The sequence below is a fragment of the Salmo salar genome, chromosome 25 (genome assembly GCF_965601325.2).
Source record: "Salmo salar chromosome 25, fSalSal1, whole genome shotgun sequence".
NCBI classification, from domain to species: Eukaryota; Metazoa; Chordata; class Actinopteri; order Salmoniformes; family Salmonidae; genus Salmo; species Salmo salar.
Genome location: NC_138315.1, coordinates 11,734,250 through 11,756,005, shown reverse-complemented (window position 1 = coordinate 11,756,005; position 21,756 = coordinate 11,734,250). Strand labels below are relative to the sequence as shown.

Here is a 21,756-nt window from a genome sequence, read left to right as displayed (position 1 = left end):
TCAGGCCTCTATCGGCACAAGGAGCAGACAATTTTTTTCTATAATGACAAGTCTCGTTCAATATATCTCCATCTCAGTCCTATGTCTCAGGTCCTATTGCACATTATCTTCCCTGATGTTCCTCAATGTCGTGGTGATTATTTATATATTAGCGTATCACCTCAACTTGCTAATTAATTGTCAGTTCAGAGGCATTATAGCTAATATGGAAAAATATACAAGCAGTCTCAGGGGGAGAACTTTCATTATGGTACACATACTAACGAAACATTAGCATCCTGTTCATTTCCCATAGAACGGAGTCGACGGTGAAGGTCAAAGACGAAGGGGGAAAAAAAGCGTGGTGATTTGTGAGTGAAGCGGCGTGACATTTATTTCTTCCCTGGACATTGGAGATCTGTTTCGAAGCATGCTATTATACCTTCCTTCCTTTACTCTAAAGCTCTGTGACCAAATGGCAACCTATTCCATGTATAGTGCACTACTTTTGACCACAACCCTATGGCAAAGGCCATGGGCCCTGGTCAAATGTATTGCACTACAATATAGGGAATAGGGTGCTATTTGGGATGCTGCCTCAGAGAGAATGTCAAGGACACACGTAAACATGGACAGGAAGGGATGCCATACCTCATTAATGGCCATATTTATTCTAAGTGATGCCCTTATCACGGTGTTTGTAATGAGATGGATGAGATCACAAATTTGAAAGGATCCATCTTTTTTTTGGTGGGTCCCGAGGGCATTTAGAGGAAAAGCGATTTACATTCTTCTCCCAGGAAAGGACATATAATCTTAACTTATCTTTAGATGAGAAAATCACAAACGGAGAAGCTCTAATTAGAGTGTTTACATTCAAGTGATCCGATCAGCTGCACACACACACACACACACACACACACACACACACACACACACACACACACACACACACACACACACACACACACACACACACACACACACACACACACACACACACACACACACACACACACGTGCTGATCATCAAAAGTGCTGTGAATTTTCCTGTTAAAATAAGTGCCTCGTTTTATGCATCTCACCGTCAACAAAAGACAAGGTGCTTCTTCACAGAATCTGCTCTGATCTTTCAAAAGAAAAGTCAGGCAGTCATGTGTATTGGATTTCACCTACAGTATCTCACTGGTGTGATGTTGCTGTTAAAAGGTGAAAAATATATGATAAAGATGTGAGCAGAGACAAACCAGTAAGCTCTTCACTTGGCACACGTGTTCAGAAACCGTGTTTGGTGGTGGGCAGGACTCTCCCATGTCCAAGTATCTCTTTACCCCCTTTTAGACTTCCAACTTAGGTCCTCATGAAGAAGAATGTTCTTATGATCATGAGGGGAACCCAGGACATGAGGACAGTGTTGCCATCAATGGCCAAAGGGACTTCCCTCTAGGGACAGCAGTGTTAATCGGAGCCACTAGGTCCTCTCCCCGCTGGATCAATGTCAGCAGACATTTCCTGATGCGTGCCAAGTTATCTGTGTTTCAACTTTAATAGGTTATTGAACGGAGACGTCATTTAGGGAGCAGGGCCCTATTTCACGATATTGACAATGAAATGCACAAAACCGTCTCAACAGCATACATTAGGATAAACAGAATAACTCTTGACAACACTGTTAGGGAGGAGGAGTACAATCACAAAGACAACGAATAAAACTCTAGCAACATCAAACACTGCTATTAAAGCGAGGAATGCCGCTTATCTGACTCATTAAGACAACAACAAAAAAAAACATGTACAATCAGAAAAATGTGGTATAATTAGTTGAGGTAATAGCATACGGAGTGGATGATTAGCAGAACTGAATAACTCTTTCTGAAGGACATGTCCTCCTACTTCAGCCGGGTTCATATGAGTTCAATCTAAATCATTTCTGAACTTCTACACTGAATTAAAGGCCCTCCTCCTAAATGCTGCTGGATGCCCTTGCTCCATCACATATTGTCACGACCTTGGATCCAGTCATGATCAACAGCATATCAACAAATGTCACTTCAAAGCTCGAGACGGTAATCCAGGAGCCGCGTCCTAAATGCCACACTATTTCCTATTTACTGCACTCCTTTTGACTAGGGCCCATACGGGCCTATAGGGCTCTTGTCAAATGTAGAGCACAATACGGAGAACATGGTGCCATTTGAGACGCAGACAAGGTGAAAGCCCTGGGTCAGGCAGAAGAAAAAAGGACAGGAAGAGTAGATCAGACCATCCCACCACAGCCCAGAGGGACACAGTCCGGGCCCTGTCCGGCCCACCCAGGATCCAACCAAGCACAGTTATGGTCTTGGCTCCAGTCGTGTGATCTGCTGCAGCACCAGAATTAAACGGTTTCACAATGCTTACTTTAAGTTGTGTAAATGTGTGTATATCCACAAAATGCATTCATTAATATCAAATTGGAATCTAAAAGGAAGTAATTTGGTTGCTTTTTTGTGCAGTTCATTACACTGTAATGTATTTCCTGCACCTCAAGCACTTCATAAGTGAAATGTACTAGCAGGATGACAAAATGAGAGGTGGTAAATCAAGCACCGGGAGATAAATCAGATGGCATTTTTATGCGTCTGAAGGTCGAGTGGTTTGTCAACATCACATCTCCACATCCGGCACATGAAGAAATTGTCTGTCTGGAAAGATTAGCCTATGTACAGAAATAGAAATATATCAACGGTCATCAAAATCGTCTTGGCATAACTTTATTCAAGGTACTGTAAAACCTTGTTCAAGTAACTACCTTCAGAAATTCTCTCTTTACTTTGTTTGAATATATTCAATCCCTTTTAAAAAAAAATATTGTTAGGTATTAGTAACTAAAGTACCTTCAAAGATTATTTCCATCTTTACTTTGTTTAAATATAATCCCTCTTTCTCCACTCAACGCAACAGATATCAATTTACAGTTACCGTGCACCACATAAATCTGGTGTTTTAACTTAGGGGAGGAAGGGGATGAAGCTAAATCATCACTATGTTTCATTCCCTTCTGAAACTAAAAAGGTGCAAACTTTGCACTATAATGTAAACGCTTATTAAATCAGGCCAAATGGTTTCGAGAGTCTAGCCTATATTGCACTATGGGGGGGGGGGCATCCGCATTAACAGGTCCTGAGCATTACCGTTAGGTCCTGAGCATTACCGTAAGGCACTCTCCATTACACTACTTCATATATCATTCAGAAAGCTTTAACATTGCTTAGTAGGATTTCTATGACAACACAAGACACCGTCATTAACCGTTCCACAATTCGTTACAGCCATTTCAAACGTAGCCATAACACTATGCTTTACCAAACCTCTCTCACAGGGGAAGAGGTTCTAGGTTCAGTGTCGTCTTCAGGACACTGTTATGATGATTTAATCGATCGAGACAGAATATCACACCTGACACCCAATGGCACTGTGTGTCAATAGAGGTCATACCTAGTTTGCGTCAATCTTTTGAGCAATAGTGGCAAATATGCAAAGAATGCTATAAAATTGGCACAGAAATTGAGATCCATTGTTTGTGAAATCCCGCTCGATAATGTATCGCAAGTGTGGGGCCAGGCCACACTCGAAAGATCAGCAAGGGGCCGAGCCAAGTGACATTAGACATAATTCAGGACGCGAGCCAATTCTCCAGCCAAGCAGATACACCAGGCACAGGCAGTTCCTCATGCAGATACAGATAGCGCCGGGGGTAGATACGCTACCATGACATTTGTGCTCCTTGTTATTTCCTGCCGCTGAATGGTAGTCCAAGTGATCAATGACATTTCCATGCAAATCGCAGCCACAATGGTTTCTACAATTGAAATCTCTTTGAAATGTTCAAATATGCTTTCACCTTCAAGGTAATTAAGTGACACTGGTAGAAGGAAATGAGAGGCACACATCCATTATCTGGTGTGGTCTAGAAGCAGGCTTGATTCATTTTTTACAAGCATTTCCACTAATGCATTCAGGGGACTCTCACGGCTTTCTCCCCTGAAGAAAGGAAAGAGTTTACAGTGCATCTTTGGTCAGCAGCTTTCGTCATCATCACCTAGGCTGCGACCCAAATGACGCCCTATTCTTTATATCGCGCATTACTTAGTGCACTGTTCCCTATATAGTGGACTACTGCTCACACAAAGGGAATAGGGAGCAACTTGGAATGCAGTGTTACTGTATTCCGATGGAGACCGTAAACACTGTTTTTGAAAACATACATAGAGAATGCAGGGTGTATTTTCAGCCCACTACTGTATGAGGTGTGGAAATGGCTGCTCATGGTTCAATACGTAGCAGTACAAGACCATTGGAGCACCCTTTACATGTAAATGAGGAAAGGTCTGACATATTGACCGAGTTCGGCCAACAACTCTGTGTTTCTTTTAATAGAAATGTTCAAATCTAACTCGAACCTGGGCTCTGGCAGCGCTAACAAATGCAACAGAGACTCGGCCCAAAACACAGCCACCAGGTAATTAGTCACACCAGGCTTAAGGGCTGGGAAGCAATCTGACTGAAGGATTCATCGATCCATTGGAAGGGGGAGGGCCACAAAGTTAGGGGTTATTATCAATCTTGTTGAATCAAGTCCTTCAGCCTGTGATGGAACACACACGCACACGCACACGCACACACACCACCAACAGCTTGGAGTACTGGTCATCAAAAGAAGACATATGTGTATGTGAGTAAAGACTCCCAGGGGTTAGAGAGGGTTAACTGCACCAGAGCATTAGAAGCCTTTATCGTGGAGTTAAAAGCCATCCCTAAGCTCTAGCTTCATCTCATATACAGCCTAGTGCTCCAGACATTGCAGAGGTAAGACGTTTTAAATGTGATCAGAAATTATTTTACAAAAGCCAAATCCCCCCCCCCAAAATAAACTGTTTGGTTTTGTATTATATAGTAACTGGTCACAGGTGGGATTTATCTGATTAGATGTTGATGATGCATATCGAGTAAAGCAGCCGACCAATTTCACTGTAATTCATCTCCAGCGAGCGAGGCAGCGTGGAGGAGGAGGACAGTGTGTGGGACAGGGCTGGAATAGGTTCCACCGACTGTACTCTTCACATATCCCCCATCAGAGCAGCATGATGTGGGATCAACTTGAGGGTATTCTTTACACGTGTAGGAGCAATAACTATACAGACTGTGCATTGGTCTGGCTAGCTGCTCATATCCTAACCGAAGATGGGCTCCGAATTCAGAGTGAGTCTGTACATCAAATACGGACTAGCATGGCAAGCTGTGAGGACTGGAGGGAAAGAGGCCCACAGCAGTGGAACTGTATGGCTAATTGACAGGCTGTTTCAGATGGAGCTCCAGAAAAGCGGTCACTTTCACGGTCCCCAGTCCTCTGTCTCTATCAGGGGGCTGGAGGGATGCGGGGAGGGGGGGGGGGGGGGGGCAGCCGCTGAACCCACTGGGGGGAACTGTCATTCACATACTCCTGCGCTCATGTGCAGCACTCACTCCAAGACAAAAGAGACATGCCACCCCGGGAGAGAGTGGGTGCCAGCCACATAGACACAACACAGAGCACCTGTTCATGGGAAAACTTTTCACAGGGCGACACAAAGGAATCAGATCTAGAGAGTGCCTTTTGTTGTTGACTGGGAGTTTTTGCCTATAGGAAATTCACTGGAGCTTGTATGAACAAAAGCCCCAGATCTCTGGTTAGGCAGTTGTCAGCCTCGGTAAGGATCAACAACAGCATCACCATACATGCTTGCCGAACCCTTCTGCATACTATTGATTTGCATCATCCTTCTTCCAACACTTAGAATATGATCAAAATAGATGAGGTGGAGATCAAGAATAGTGAACCATTCAGGTTCACGTCGTAAGATTTTTAATTATCTACTAAAACACAGCAGCCTCTCAACAAAGACTTAACACGCAGAAATGACAAACTGCAGACGGGGGACCTTTAACGGCGACTGCGTTAAACCAGGTTTCATAGGTTGCTGCACACCATTACAAGTCCAACGCCACTTAGTTAACCCCATGAATATATGCAGAAGGGTTCTGTCCTGGCTGAGAGATAAATCTGATAATGCAGCTGCAAACAGAGCCGACAGAGAGCAAACAAATCCAAAATATCCTGTTTAAAAAGCCAAAGGCTCTCTGCCAGATCTACACGATAGCGCCACACAATGAACGAACAATTATCCTGAGGTTACAAAAAATGAACAACAAATAAAATGGGGATATTTTTTCAAAGCATGTTGAGTTAGCTCTATCTGGTGCTGATTAATTCATGTGAGTCAATAATATGACTTTTTTTATTATTAAAAATGGCATAAAATGCTAGTCAAACAAAGGTATTAAAGGGAAAAAAATATTTTTGATGCATAATTATGTACGATCGCATCCTAAAATAGATCATCTATTTGTTTTTCTATTTGTTGACCAGTTAACACATTCTTAGATTCAATATGAAACAACAAGACCTCTATGGAAAACAGGTTGGTGAATTGAATATGGACTGGGAATGGCTAACATTGGGTATCTGTACAAGTAAAACAATACGACTATGCTAGCAGCTGTCTTTTTCTTTGCATTTTCTTTTCAATGCAGAAGAACCGCTCCTAAAAATACACCTATCAATCTTCTGAAAAATAACAACAGGTCTTTGATAGTCCACTTTCATCCAAGGCGTTTCCGGCGATACGGTTCCATGGAGCTAGTGTGTTTGGATGACAAAGACACAGGTTTTCAACTATGCCTATTTTCCTTCAACAATCATTTCACCAGAATGTATAATAAATTGCTATGCATCTCTATCTTGGTAGGGTCTCGAGTGCCTCGAGCGCAAATGCATGGTTTGCTGAATTCCTTTTTCCCTTTCCAATTATTGCATTTCAAAGCACACGATTCAGACGCACAGTGACACACTTATTTTTCAATAAAAATGTTGCGTTGTGTCTAACTTGAGACCATTCAAGTGTTGTGAGAGACCATTTCTTAAAAACAGTAGAGAAAGATCAAAACAAAATGGCACTTTCCTGCAATCAAATGACCTAGTGGCTTCATGGGTGGAATGTATTCATATTTTTCATCATTTCAAAATGAATCAACATTATTTCAAAAAATTGCGCTGAAAATCCTGTTTCTATGTCAAGACATTTTTTTTATATTTCAGGCTTCTTTGATGTATATACTGTAAAGTGTAATATTGGGATGCAAACTCAAAACTGAATACATTTCCACTCCACATCCGACATGGTGCAGATTAGCCCATAACCACGTGTGTGAGTTGAGTACACCTTTGTTTCAAAGTAGATTTGTTTAAGACTACCAAGAAACACTCTACGTGACCCTGATTTACCCGACTGCAGTAAAAGGATAAAGACAGACGGAATGTTCCTTGAGGTAACAAAATGAAACGACAAAGGCCTTGTGATGAGACTATTCATCAGACACTTCTCCTGAGCGCCATCTTAGTCATTACCTGAACAAAACATCTGGAGTCCTCCAAACCATCCACTGAAACTCACGACGCTGTGCAACAAGGCAATCCCGATAAATGCGAATCAATGAGAAGAAGAAGAATGAATGCGTGTACAGAGTGAGATGGAGAGCGCACGTGCGTGTTAGTGTGCGCGTATTAGTGTGTGTGAGTGATAGCATTTCAACTGTAATAACCATGCTTCTATTCAGTTAGTTAAATATTCAGCCTTAGCTACGTACTGTGGTGCACACTTCTGTTGCTCCACATACCTCAGAGGCACGCAAACATGAAAAGTGGAGTAAATGCCGTGTGAAAGAGACTCTGTGTCTGGGCTTAACATCTGTTAGCTAGCTAGAGCACATCCCTCACATCCCATCCCTGTCTGACCTCACTCAGAGCTCCCAACCCAGGCTGGCTGGCTCCTCACACGGACGCTCCCTCCAAGTTCTGCTGCCCTTGGGGGTGCAGTAAATGACATGTCATGCGTGGAGGCAGTAGGAAGCCTGTAACAAATCTAACTGACAGCCCCCCCCAATTGCAGACCACAGAGCTATACAGAGAAAAAAACAGCAACTTAAGGAACTTTCTACGGGATCTTAATCTGTGCTGAAGTCACGCCCCATCCCGGGGAACTAGTGAGGTTTCAACAGCTGACATGGGACAGCCCCGTTCCTGGATGTCACGATCCTAATTAATGTACCGCGAGAGAAGTGACTGTCAATGTGTCAGAGGACATTCTCATCAGCGGGTGTAGAAATACTGTAGCTTGAACCCGAGTGCAAAACAAACTTTTGGAATCACATCTCCACAGCTGCCAGTGTTTTGCCATCTTCACCCATCTTTCTGGTCCCCTAGGATGCATGGCATTTTCCTTGGCATGTTAAAATAAAAAAATACAAATGTCTGTGTGAGTGATTCTTTAGGATCAGAAATACTACAAAAGAGGAAAAAGCTGCCTATACATTGCAACAGCCACAGAAATCAGGGAGGACACGTCATTATTTCCTTGGTCTGTAACTTGGCATATCAAAGGTTAATACTGTGTAATACCACGATAAGAGAGAATCCTTGGGTCTCAGAAAGGTGAGCATATCAATGTACAACAGACCCTATTAACACTTGACACCAGTACTTTATCATCACTAAAGCAATTGCATATTCCTGTTCCTCCTTGAGAGAGGGAAAAAATCCATCTCCTATCAGGACTGTGGCTTTAATAAATAGTGCACAACACACACACACACACACACACACACACACACACACACACACACACACACACACACACACACACACACACACACAGAGCGAGAGAGAGGACATTCCTGACTGGATGTGAGAGAAGCTTATGGAAATGGTTTAATTCCTTTTAGTCAATCTGGCTAATGCAAAAATCATGTATGTCTGTCTCTAAATATTTAATCTTAACAGCAGCGAGATTGAAATACAACATTGGTGGAACATTACTCCTTCCCTCCTGAAAGGTACAAGAGCTGAGAGAGCTAGGGAGCCGTTCCACAATCCCAGACAGAGAAAGAGAGAGAGGGCATGAGGGAGAGAGAAGTTAGCTTTTAAAAGGTGATTTTTGTGGCCGTGTACTCTCTCAGTTGCAAACAATTCTTCTCGAGGGCAGCCAGAGCCGTTGTTCCATGCCGTTACATTCTCAAACGCTAGGTAATCATTAGAGAACTGTTGCTCCCCTGTATATGACGAAAGATAACAGAGACACAGAGCTCTGAATCCTATTTATTTAAGCTTTTCCCAGTAAAAAGCACATGGCTCTTGAAGTAACACTAAAACACAGAGAATTTAAATGACACTACCTTTAAAGTATATAGCTGACTCCAACATTATCTTTCGTGCCTCCAGGTGTTTTGCAAAAACAAAAAAGTGTCCAAGGATCTGTTTTTGATCAAATTCAGAATATTTCACTTCCAAACATATGTGTGCTTATTTTTCTAATGCCCTGTGTTTTCAGTATCTGTAATGTTTTAGTTCAGAAGAACACTGAATTAAATGTTCTTTCTCAAAACACATAACACAGGTATGTCAGCTACTTTGGGAAACTTTTCAACGTACCACAGAGAAGTCCTCAGCAGAGCAGTTCTGTCCACTGAAGTTGCAGCTCTTCAGCATCTCGTCCAGCTGATGTCCCGTCCGGTTGAAGATGTCCTGCATGTCCGGCGCAGGATAGTCCAAATCAGTGGGCTTGTGGCCATCCCGGTTTTTTGGCGGTAGACCTGTGAGGTTAGCCAGGTGGTAGATGTCGGCGTCGGTGAGAGCGGAGAAGCGGAAGCGGTTGATGTTGCAGATGGTCACAGCGGGAAAGACCATCTCAGGGCTCGCTTCCTCATTCAGAGCGGTGACGTGAGGATGCTCCAGGTAAGAGATGGCACACTTTGCCGCCTGGTACAGAAAGAGTGCCAGAGAAGCCAAAAAGGCAAGTGCCCAGAGGGTCTGCCGAATGCCCAGGCGCCCCGAGACAAAGATGTGGTTAATCCCGTGGAGAGAGCTGGAGTTGGCGAAGCCGACCAGGTCCTTAGCTGGAGGTGAGCAGCTCTCCTCAATCAGGCTCTCCTTGTCCCCATCCTGCTTGCCTTTCTGCTTCTCATCCTCCTCTGCAAATTTGATTTTGCAAACAAATTCGATCGGCATGTGGGCAGCCAGCTCTGCGTTTGGGGTTGTTTTGATGACAGCTGTCAGCCCTGATCCACTTGTCCCGTCTTCTCTGGCTGTTGTCCTCAGAACAGATTACAACTCCACAAAGAAGAAGAAAAAGGCACGAGAGAGTTGCTGTTGCTGCTGCTGCTGCTGTTACTGCTGCTGCTACTGACTGCCACTGCTCGTAGTGAATAGTGCTGCTGTGCTGCTGTTCTGGGTGCGTGTCTCAGTACTTGATCATCTCGCAGAGTCTTGCTTATCAGCAGTAATACAGCTGTCAAAAAAAACACCCTTGCTCTCCGCTTCAGACCCACAGATGAAAATGCAGCATTCTGAGTCAAGCTAAAAGAGGCAGGGGGCTACTTAATAATTCATGAGAAGGCAACATTGTGATTATTTCCTCCTCACTGGCGCGAGCTGGAACTTCCCCCGTTGTATGTCCCTGTGCTTCCCACAGCCCGCTCCTGCTTAATCCACTTGTTTGAAATGGTCTTACTCCTTGACCGTAACAAGTTGGGGTCAAAGGTTGTTCTGCCAAACATCCGGTGCTTCATGTGAATTGCGGGGTGTCGCTAGTTTTTAATGCCCCCCCTCCTCAGATCCTCAGAGAATGCCTAATTAGAACAATAATGAGGAGTGAGAGAAGTGGAAAGGAGCACCAGGCAACTCCTAGCAATCAATCTCCTCTTTGGAACAAAAAAAAAACGTGAAAGACTATCGATCCGGCTGAAGCATCTGTCAGAGATTAAGGAAGGCAGTACAACGGTCCTTTCTTATCAGGAATTAATGGTAGCGTCACAGGCTCCAGCACGAATTTGAATTAGTGGACGCCTTCTGATCTGGGACCATGATGACGCTGGAGATGTTGAAATAAAGTATTGATTTCCCCCACTTCGCCCCCACTCCTCCTCTTTTACAGTGTGCGCCTTCATGTTATTAATGGTCATTATCAGATTGCCAAACAAAATGATATAAATAGGAGGCACAAAAGTGGTCTCCCTAATGCATGTTATTCCCCTTTAAATTGGATTAGTCATGTGATTCACATCACACAGGGCTGGGACCTGTAGAGGAAAAAGGCATATTTGATGATGAATTAAAACGCTTTCAACACATATGCCAAGTCCTCTCAAGTGGAGATGGTGAGAGGGTAGAGAAATATGATAATTACAGATTGAACAAGGAACTACTGGGACAATGAGGCTTTTAAAAGCTTCATAAAATATATATTTCCGCTGACCCGCCCCTTTCTTACTCACTCACTACATAGACTGGGGGGAGTAAATAAAACAGTGAAACTTTTTGACTTTTGAAAGTTAATAATCGAATAGCATGAAATCTTGTCAAATTATAGAAAGAAGAAATGATCAAGAATTCAGATATTGATTGAAAAGACAAGAACAATCAATATACGCTTAGTTTGTGCAAGCGAAGGAAGTTCCCATCCACAAGTGAGAGCTGGCAAAGTGCCCTCAAGTAACTGCTGAAGCCATACCCTTGACCCTTCTCCCTTGATCAATGTCATGGTAGTCACTTCAACAAGGGGTTTTACTCCGTCAAACATAAAGGGATGGACCCTTGATCATAATTCCATACAGATACAGTATCTCAATGTATCTAAGGAATATTACATTCACTTGGTGGGAATGATGTTTAGATGGATTAACCATGCTTCTGGCAGTGAGGTCTGCTGGGCATTAAGTATTTTGTTTAGAGATACCCTGAAGATGCTGAGGTTCTTTACAGCAGCCACACAGAGGGCCAGGCTGATCATCATCCTGGGGGAGGGGTACAGACCTCATTCCTGCCTACAAAAAATATAGCATCCACATCTGGCAAATTCAACAATTTCTCATATTGGAGAGAATTATATTTGCATTTAGCCAAGACAGGTTTTTTCATCTTACAACCCAAAAAACACAGTCCACTAACTGAAAAAATATATAAACCGCAACGATGTCAATGAGTTACAACGATGTCAATGAGTTACAGTTCATACAAGGACATTACGCACAAATCTATGGATTTCACATGACTGGGAATACAGTTATGCATCTGTTGGTCACAGACACCTTAAAAAAAGGTAGGGGCGTGGATCAGAAAACCAGTCAGTATTTGGTGTGACCACCATTTGTATCATGCAGCGCGACACATCTCCTTTGCATTGAGTTAATCAGGCCGTTGATTGTGGCCTGTGGAATGTTGTCCCACTCCTCTTCAATGGCTGTGCGAAGTTGCTGGATATTTGCGGAAACTGGAACATGCTGTCGTACACATTGATCCAGAGCATCCCTAACATGCTCAATGGGTGACAGGTCTGATGAGTATGCAGGTCATGGAAGAACTTGGACATTTTCAGCATCCAGGAAGTGTGTACAGATCCTTGTGACATGGGGCCATGCATTATCATGCTGAAACATGAGGTGATGGCGGCGGATGAATGGCACAACAATGGGTCTCGGTATCTCATCACAGTATCTCTGTGCATTGAAATTGCCATTGATTTAATTAAATTGCGTTCGTTGTCTGTAGCTTATGCCTGCCCATACCATAACCACACCACAACCATGGGGCACTCTGTTCACAACGTTGACATCAGCAAACCACTCGCCCACACGGCGACATACACGCTGTCTGCCATATACCCGGTACAGTTGAAAATGTGATTCATCCGTGAGGACCACACTTCTCCAGCATGCCAGTGGCCATCAAAGATGAGCATTTACCCACTGTAGTCGGTTACGACACCGAACTGCAGTCAGGTCAAGACCCTGGTGAAGATGATAATCACGCAGATGAGTTTCCCTGTTTCTCACAGTTTGTGCAGAAATTCTTTGGTTGTGCAAACCCACAGTTTCATCACCTGTCCGGGTGGCTGGTCTCAGACGATCCCGCAGGTGAAGAAGCCGGATGTGGAGGTCCTGGGCTGGAGTGGTTACACGTGATCTGCTTTTGTGAGGCTGGTTGGAGCTATTGCCAAATTCTCTAAAACGACGTTGAAGGCGGCTTATGGTAGAGAAATGAATATGAAATTATCTGGCAACAGCTCTGGTGGACATTCCTGCAGTCAGCATGCACAACATTTTAGGGAAATCAGCTTTTTGTGCGTATGTAAAATGTCTGGGATCATTTCATCACATTAAACATGGGACCATTACATGTTGAATTGCATTTTTGTTGAGCATAGATTATAAACAACTTTTTTTGCTGTTTTTATCACATTATTAAAATATTTTTTGAGCTCAAAAATAAGGAGGAATGGGTGCATCCAGCAGTACTGTAGCTCTAGTATTTGATAGCAGCTAGTAGCTGTAGTCTTTTTATCCCAGTGAAAAGGAAAATGGTGCTACTGATAAGCTGTGAAAGGAAGCACCTGCCACTCCCAGTAGCATGGTAATTCCCTGCCATGTGTTGTACCTTAGTTCAGCATCTTTGTGCTTTTTGTCATACCCTTCTTTATGTTGAGATGCAAAAACTTCAAACCTTTCAGCAGCCATTGTTCACGCACAAAGCACACATGGAATATAGGGTATTTCTGATTGGTTGGTGTATTTCAAAGATGTGGGGGGGGAAAAAATCGTAAAACCTTAAAGAAAGTTATTGTGATGATAGGATTCAATAGACCTAGAGTGAAGTGACTGAGTGAACCCTAGAGACTAGGGTAAATATCAGGGATTAGGGGGAAAAAATCTATACATTAAGACATCACAATATTATTTTTGGACGATAATTATATTGATTCTTTGACTCCAAGTATCAATTTGTTTAGATAGCGTTAGCTAGCACTAGTCAGCTGTATCTGTCCCAAAACGCCTGTGTTTTTCATTCTATAGCTTGCTCTCCATCTACTTTTTAACTAGTGAGCCAACACGTTTTCAGCTCTTTCATTTCCATGACTGATCAAAACTCATTTCCTCATGTGCTCTCTGCAGCAGACATAAAGCGAACAATATGCTTGGAACATCAAATATAAATAAAATTGCAGTATCGAATCGCGATACATATAGAATCGTACGAATCACAGGACATATCGCATCGGCACTTAAGTATCATGATAAGATGTTATCGTGAGGTTCCTGGCAATTCTCAGCCCTAGTAAATATCATATTACATTTCATATCATATTTTGGTAGCAGCAGCCGAGCAAATGTCACTCGTTGGCCTCAGGCTATTCAACACCTTTGTCCATTTAAAAAACTATTGTGATGGAAGGGATTACTTGATACTGTATGCAACATACAAAATCAACAACATGTAAGTATACTGAACAAAAATATAAACACAACATGTAGAGTGTTAGTCCCATGTTTCATGAGCTGAAATAAAACATCCTTGAAATGTTCCATATGCAGAAAAAGCTTATTTACCTAAAATGTTGTGCACAAATTTGTTTACGTCCCTGTTAGTGAGCATTTTTCCTTTGCCAAGATAATCCATCCACCTGACAGGTGTGGCATATCAAAAAACTGATTAAATAGCATGATCATTACACAGGTGCACCTTGTGCTGGTGACAATAAAAGGCCACTCTAAAGTGTGCAGTTTTGTCACACAACACAATGCCACAGATGTCTCAAGCTTTGAGGGAGCGCGCAATTGGCATGCTGACTGCAGGAATGTCCACCAGACCTGTTGCCAAAGAATTTAATGCTAATTTAACAACCATATGCCTCCAAAGTAATTTTTGAGAATTTGACAGTACATCCAACCGGCCACACAACCACAGACCACGTGTAACCACGCCAGCCCAGGACCTCAACATCCGACTTCTTCACCTGCTGGATCATCTGAGACCATCCAAATAAAATAAAATAAAATTGTATTTGTCACATACACATGGTTAGCAGATGTTAATGCGAGTGAGGCGAAATGCTTGTGCTTCTAGTTCTGACCATGCAGTAATATATAACAAGTAATCTAACAATTTCACAACAACTACCTTATACACACAAGTGTAAAGGAATGAATAAGAATATGTACATAAAAATATATGGATGAGCGATGGCCGAACGGCATAGGCAAGATGCAGTAGATGGTATAGAGTACAGTAAATACATATGAGATGAGTAAAGTAGGGTATGTAAACATTATATAAAGTGACATTGTTTAATGTGGTTAGTGATACATTTATTACATCCCATTTTTAATTATTAAAGTGGCTAGAGATTTGAGTCAGTATGTTGGCAGCAGCCACTCAATATTAGTGATGGCTGTTTAACAGTCTGATGGCCTTGAGATAGAAGCTGTTTTTCAGTCTCTCGGTCCCAGCTTTGATGCACCTGTACTGACCTCGCCTTCTGGATGATAGCGAGGTGAACAGGCAGTGGCTCGGGTGGTTGTTGTCCTTGATGATCTTTTTGGCCTTCCTGTGACATCGGGTGCTGTAGGTGTCCTGGAGGGCAGGTAGTTTGCCACCGGTGATGCGTTGTGCAGACCTCACTACCCTCTGGAGAGCCTTGCGGTTGTGGGCGGAGCAGTTACCGTACCAGGCGGTGATACAGCCCGACAGGATGCTCTCGATTGTGCATCTGTAAACGTTTGTGAGGGTTTTTGGTGACAAGCCGAATTTCTTCAGCCTCCTGAGGTTGAATAAACGCTGCTGCACTTTCTTCACCACGCTGTCTATGTGAGTGGACCATTTCAGTTTGTCCGTGATGTGTACGCCGAGGAACTTAAAACTTTCCACCTCCTCCACTACTGTCCCATCGATGTGGATAGGGGGTTGCTCCCTCTGCTGTTTCCTGAAGTCCACGATCATCTCCTTTGTTTTGTTGACATTGTGTGTGAGGTTATTTTCCTGACACCACACTCCGAGGGCCCTCACCTCCTCCCTGTAGGCCGTCTCGTCGTTGTTGGTAATCAAGCCTACCACTGTAGTGTCGTCGGCAAACTTGATGATTGAGTTGGAGGCATGCATGGCCACACAGTCATGGGTGAACAGGGAGTACAGGAGAGGGCTGAGAACGCACCCTTGTGGGGCCCCAGTGTTGAGGATCAGCGGGGTGGAGATGTTGTTTCCTACCCTCACCACCTGGGGGCGGCCCGTCAGGAAGTCCAGGACCTAATTGCACAGGGCAGGGTCGAGACCCAGGGTCTCAAGCTTAATGACGAGTTTGGAGGGTACTATGGTGTTAAATGCTGAGCTGTAGTCGATGAACAGCATTCTTACATAGGTATTCCTCTTGTCCAGATGGGTTAGGGCAGTGTGATTGCGATTGCGTCATCTGTGGACCTATTGGGGCCGGTAAGCAAATTGAAGTGGGTCTAGGGTGTCAGGTAGGGTGGAGGTGATATGGTCCTTGACTAGTCTCTCAAAGCACTCCATGATGACGGAAGTGAGTGCTACGGTGCGATAGTCATTTAGCTCAGTTATCTTAGCTTTCTTGGGAACAGGAACAATGGTGGCCCTCTTGAAGCATGTGGCAACAGCAGACTGGGATAAGGATTGATTGAATATGTCCGTAAACACACCAGCCAGCTGGTCTGCGCATGCTCTGAGGACGCGGCTAGGGATGCCGTCTGGGTCGGCAGCCTTGCGATGGTTAACACGTTTAAATGTTTTACTCACGTTGGCTGCAGTGAAGGAGAGCCCGCAGGTTTTGGTAGCGGGCCGTGTCGGTGGCACTATATTGTCCTCAAAGCGAGCAAAGAAGTTGTCCACCCAGACAGCTGATGAAACTGTGGGTTTGCACAACCGAAGAATTTCTACATAAACTGTCAAAAACTGTCTCAGGGAAGCCCATCTGCATGCTCGTCGTCCTCACCAGGGTCTTGACCCGACTGCAGTTCGGCATCGTAACTGACTTCAGTGGGCAAGTGCTCACCTCCGATGGCCACTGGCACGCTGGAGAAGTGTACTCTTCATAGATGAATCCTGGTTTCAACTGTACCGGGCAGGTAGAAGACAGCGTGTATGGCGTCGTGTGGGTGAGCGGTTTGCTGAGGTCAACGTTGTGAAAAGAGTGCCCCATGGTGGTGGTGGGGTTATGGTATGGACAGTCAGAATCTACGGACAACAAACACAATTGAATTTTATCGATCGCAATTTGAATGCACAGATATACCATGACGAGTTCATGAGGCCCATTTTCGTGCCATTCATCCACCGCCATCACCTAATGTTTCAGCATGATAGTGCACGGCCCCATGTCACAAGAATCTGTACACACTTCCTGGATGCTGAAAATGTCCCAGTTCTTCCATTGCCTGCATACTCATCAGACAGACATCTCACCCATCAAGCATGTTTGGGATGCTCTGAATCGATGTGTATGACAATGTGTTCCAGTTCCCACCGATATCCAGAAACTTCACACAGCCATTGAAGAAGAGTGGGACAACATTCCACAGGCCACAATCAACAGCCTGATTAACTCTATGCAAAGGAGATGTGTCGCGCTGCATGAGGCAAGTGGTCATCACACCAAATACTGACTGGTTTTCTGATCCACACCTCTACCTTTTTTTTATGGTATCTCTTACCAAAATATGCATTTATATATTCCCAGTCATGTGAAATCCATAGATTAGGGCCTAATGAATTCATTTCAATTGACTGATTTCCTTATATGAACTGTAACCCAGCAAAATCTTAAAAAATGTTGAATGTTGCGTTTATATCTCTGTTCAGTGTAGAACTGGAGAATTGTCTTCACATTTCAGTTTTGTGCTACATAATAAATCCAGAATGTTGTGCTTCCGTTTTGCAGTTCAATATATTTTCGATTTATCTTGGGAATAAATATATTTTCTTTTATCTCTGTTGAATAAACTTTTCCTTGGGGTGAATGTTTTCCACACAGGCATTTCTATTCATTCCCAAGAGTGCAACTATGAGATATGAAGTTTGACATTCTGACAGACCCTAGCCAGCCTTGCTGCTACACAAGTAAATGAACTTTGAGACTCTGAGGCTATGTAATTGTTGATAGAGGGGTATTAATTCTCTGACAGTTGTTAAAAAAATGTTCCTTGAATGCAGGTGAGGTAACAAGCAGTAACAAAGGTGTTTATCTGCACCAAACAGACAATCCAACTGCCTGAAACAGGCCAGGGAAATGTCAGATTTACATTTAAGCAAAACAATATTGTATTTCTAGTTGGTTTTCCTCATTTGAGGATGGGGGACTGTGAGAAATTGAAAGATGTGGTGATATTTACAATTTAAAAAAATAATAAATAGCATAGATCCCAGTTTGGGAGATTCAGGTGTAAAATTAAGGTAAGATAACAACAACAACAAAAAGCTGTCACTAAAGCTGTGTTTACACATACAGCCCAATTCTGATACTTTTTCCACTAATTGGTCTTTTGACAAATCACATCAGATCTTTTCACATCAGATCTTTTTCAGAGCTGATCTGATTGGTCAAAATAACTGAAGTGTCTGTCCTATATCTGAGAGTTGTAAGAAAGATCAGAAAATTATATATTTTTTTACATGTATTTGACCCCTCCATACAGTGGGGGAAAAAAGTATTTGATCCCCTGCTGATTTTGTACGTTTGCCCACTGACAAAGAAATGATCAGTCTATAATTTTAATGGTAGGTTTATATGAACAGTGAGAGACAGAATAACAACAAAAAAATCCAGAAAAACGCATGTCAAAAATGTTATAAAATTATTTGCTTTTTAATGAGGGAAATAATAATTTGACCCCTCTGCAAAACATGACTTAGTACTTGGTGGCAAAACCCTTGTTGGCAATCACAGAGGTCAGACGTTTCTTGTAGTTGGCCACCAGGTTTGCACACATCTCAGGAGGGATTTTGTCCCACTCCTCTTTGCAGATCTTCTCCAAGTCATTAAGGTTTCGAGGCTGACGTTTGGCAACTCGAACCTTCAGCTCCCTCCACAGATTTTCTATGGGATTAAGGTCTGGAGACTGGCTAGGCCACTCCAGGACCTTAATGTGCTTCTTCTTGAGCTACTCCTTTGTTGCCTTGGCCGTGTGTTTTGGGTCATTGTCATGCTGGAATACCCATCCACGACCCATTTTCAATGCCCTGGCTGAGGGAAGGAGGTTCTCACCCAAGATTTGACAGTACATGGCCCCCGTCAAATGATGCGGTGAAGTTGTCCTGTCCCCTTAGCAGAAAAACACCCCCAAAGCATAATGTTTCCACCTCCATGTTTGACGGTGGAGATGGTGTTCTTGGGGTCATAGGCAGCATTCCTCCTCCTCCAAACACGGCGAGTTGAGTTGATGCCAAAGAGCTCAATTTTGGTCTCATCTGACCACAACACTTTCACCAGTTGTCCTCTGAATCATTCAGATGTTCATTGGCAAACTTCAGACGGGCATGTATATGTATTCTTGAGCACGGGGACCTTGCGGGCGCTGCAGGATTTCAGTCCTTCACGGCGTAGTGTGTTACCAAATGTTTTCTTGGTGACTATGGTCCCAGCTGCCTTGAGATCATTGACAAGATCCTCCCGTGTAGTTCTGGGCTGATTCCTCACCGTTCTCATGATCATTGCAACCCCACGAGGTGAGATCTTGCATGGAGCCCCAGGCCGAGGGATATTGACAGTTCTTCTGTGTTTCTTCCATTTGCGAATAATCGCACCAAATGTTGTCACCTTCTCACCAAGCTGCTTGGCGATGGTCTTGTAGCCCATTCCAGCCTTGTGTAGGTCTACAATCTTGTCGTTGACATCCTTGGAGAGCTCTTTGGTCTTGGCCATGGTGGAGAGTTTGGAATCTGATTGATTGATTGCTTCTGTGGACATGTGTCTTTTTTACAGGTAACAAGCTGCGGTTAGGAGCACTCCCTTTAAGAGTGTGCTCCTAATCTCAGCCCGTACCTGTATAAAAGACACCTGGGAGCCAGAAATGTTTCTGATTGAGAGGGGGTCAAATACTTATTTCCCTCATTAAAATGCTAATCAATTTATAACATTTTTGGCATGCGTTTTTCTCGATATTTTTGTTGTTATTCTGTCTCTCACTGTTCAAATAAACCTACCATTAAAATTATAGACTGATCCTTTCTTTATCAGTGGGCAAACATACAAAATCAGCAGGGGATCAAATACTTTTCTCCCCCACTGTATATCCTGTCACGCTCGTCATAGGAACTGGACCAAGGCGCAGCGTGATTAAAGTTCTACATATTTATTTAAGCGAAACTTCCAAACAAAAAGAAAGAAACAAACAACGAACCGTAACATCAGATGTGCTACATGCACTAACTCAAAACAAAACAAGATCCCACAAAATACAGTGGGGAAATGGCTGCCTAAATATGATCCCCAATCAGAGACAATGCTAAACAGCTGCCTCTGATTGGGAACCATACCAAGCACACCAACATATAAATAATAAACCTAGAACACCCCCTAGTCACGCCCTGACCTACTATACCATAGAGAACCAATGACTCTCTATGGTCAGGGCGTGACATATCCATAAACTTTTTAAACTGGTACTGGGGAACATTCAGACAAGTCTTGTGAGGCTTGTGGTTGTCCTAGAGCAAAACAACCGACATGTACCTGTTTGGAGCCCAAACTGTTCGGACGCTACAGACAGAAGTTGTCTGAAGTTAGTACAGCTGATCTGCCGAGTCCCAAGACGCTTGTGGGGGTCATAGCAAAACTTCTCATCTTTCCATAGAGGGGTCATAATAGTTTGTATGCCAAACTGTTCAGACGCTACAGATGGTTTCGTGAGAAAACCAATTTTCACAATGTCTCATGGTCTGACAAACACTGCTCTAGCTTCCACAGAAGATGCAGATATGCGACTTTGGTGAATGTGGCGTATTGAGACGCATCCATTGCAAAAAATGACAGATATCTCTAGTTTAAACTGATGGATCGTTATGGGGATTTTTTTCTTACGCTAGGCTGCTAGTTTTTATTTTAGAGATTACATCATGCATCGCAGTGCTTGAGGCATCGCTACAGATCCGGGTTCAATCCCGGGCTGTGTCGCAGCCGGCCGAGACCGGGAGACCCATGAGACCGGCTGGGACATCCTTGTCCCATCGCGCTCTAGCGACTCCTGTGGCGGGCCGGGTGCAGTGCACGCTGACATGGTTGCCAGTTGTCCGGTGTTTCCTCTGACACATTGGTGCGGCTGGCTTCCGGGTTAAGCGAGTAGTGTGTCAAGAAGCAGTGTGGCTTGGCAGGGTCATGTTTCGGAGGACAAATGGCTCTCAACTTTGCCTCTCCCGGGTCCGTACGGAAGTTGCAGAGAAGAACCAAGACCAATTGGATATCACGAAATTGGGGAGAAAAAGGGATAAAAAAATATATATAAATAAAAGAGGTATTATTATTACATCAGGTAATAATGGAACATTGGGAGGGGACACACACAAACAGACACACTAACACTATTATTTAGTTGTATTGTTTGTATATCGTTGTATTTTATATTTTTGTGACTGTTCTTGTCGAGCAGTGTATCAGTGTTTTGTTATATGTCATGTTTTGTGGTTTTTGTGGACCCCAGGAAGAGTAGATACTGCTGGGGATCCAAATAAAAAAATACACTACAGTGAATGTATATTGCCCTGATATTTGTACTGAGGCCAACCTTGCTGCTAAGTATAGAATTGGAATTTCGGCTTTACATCCGGTTCACAATTCATTACAGATTGAGACTCTTTTTCTTTTAATT

The 21,756-nt window shown here is 43.4% G+C and overlaps 1 protein-coding gene across 2 annotated transcripts in view; it reads right to left on the bottom strand.

Moving 5' to 3' along the window:
- Positions 1-10,651, bottom strand: part of LOC106586149 (acid-sensing ion channel 4-A-like) — a 95,778-nt gene extending 85,127 nt beyond the window's left edge. Inside the window, exon 1 of one of the 2 annotated variants that reach the window (XM_014173053.3) lies at positions 9,545-10,651. In XM_014173053.3, coding sequence (XP_014028528.1) covers positions 9,545-10,120 — 576 coding nt within the window. In that variant the 5' untranslated portion in view covers positions 10,121-10,651. The remainder of the gene's footprint in view (positions 1-9,544) is intronic. The other variant, XM_014173054.3, reaches the window with a different exon arrangement.
- Between the last annotated feature and the right edge of the window lie 11,105 nt (positions 10,652-21,756).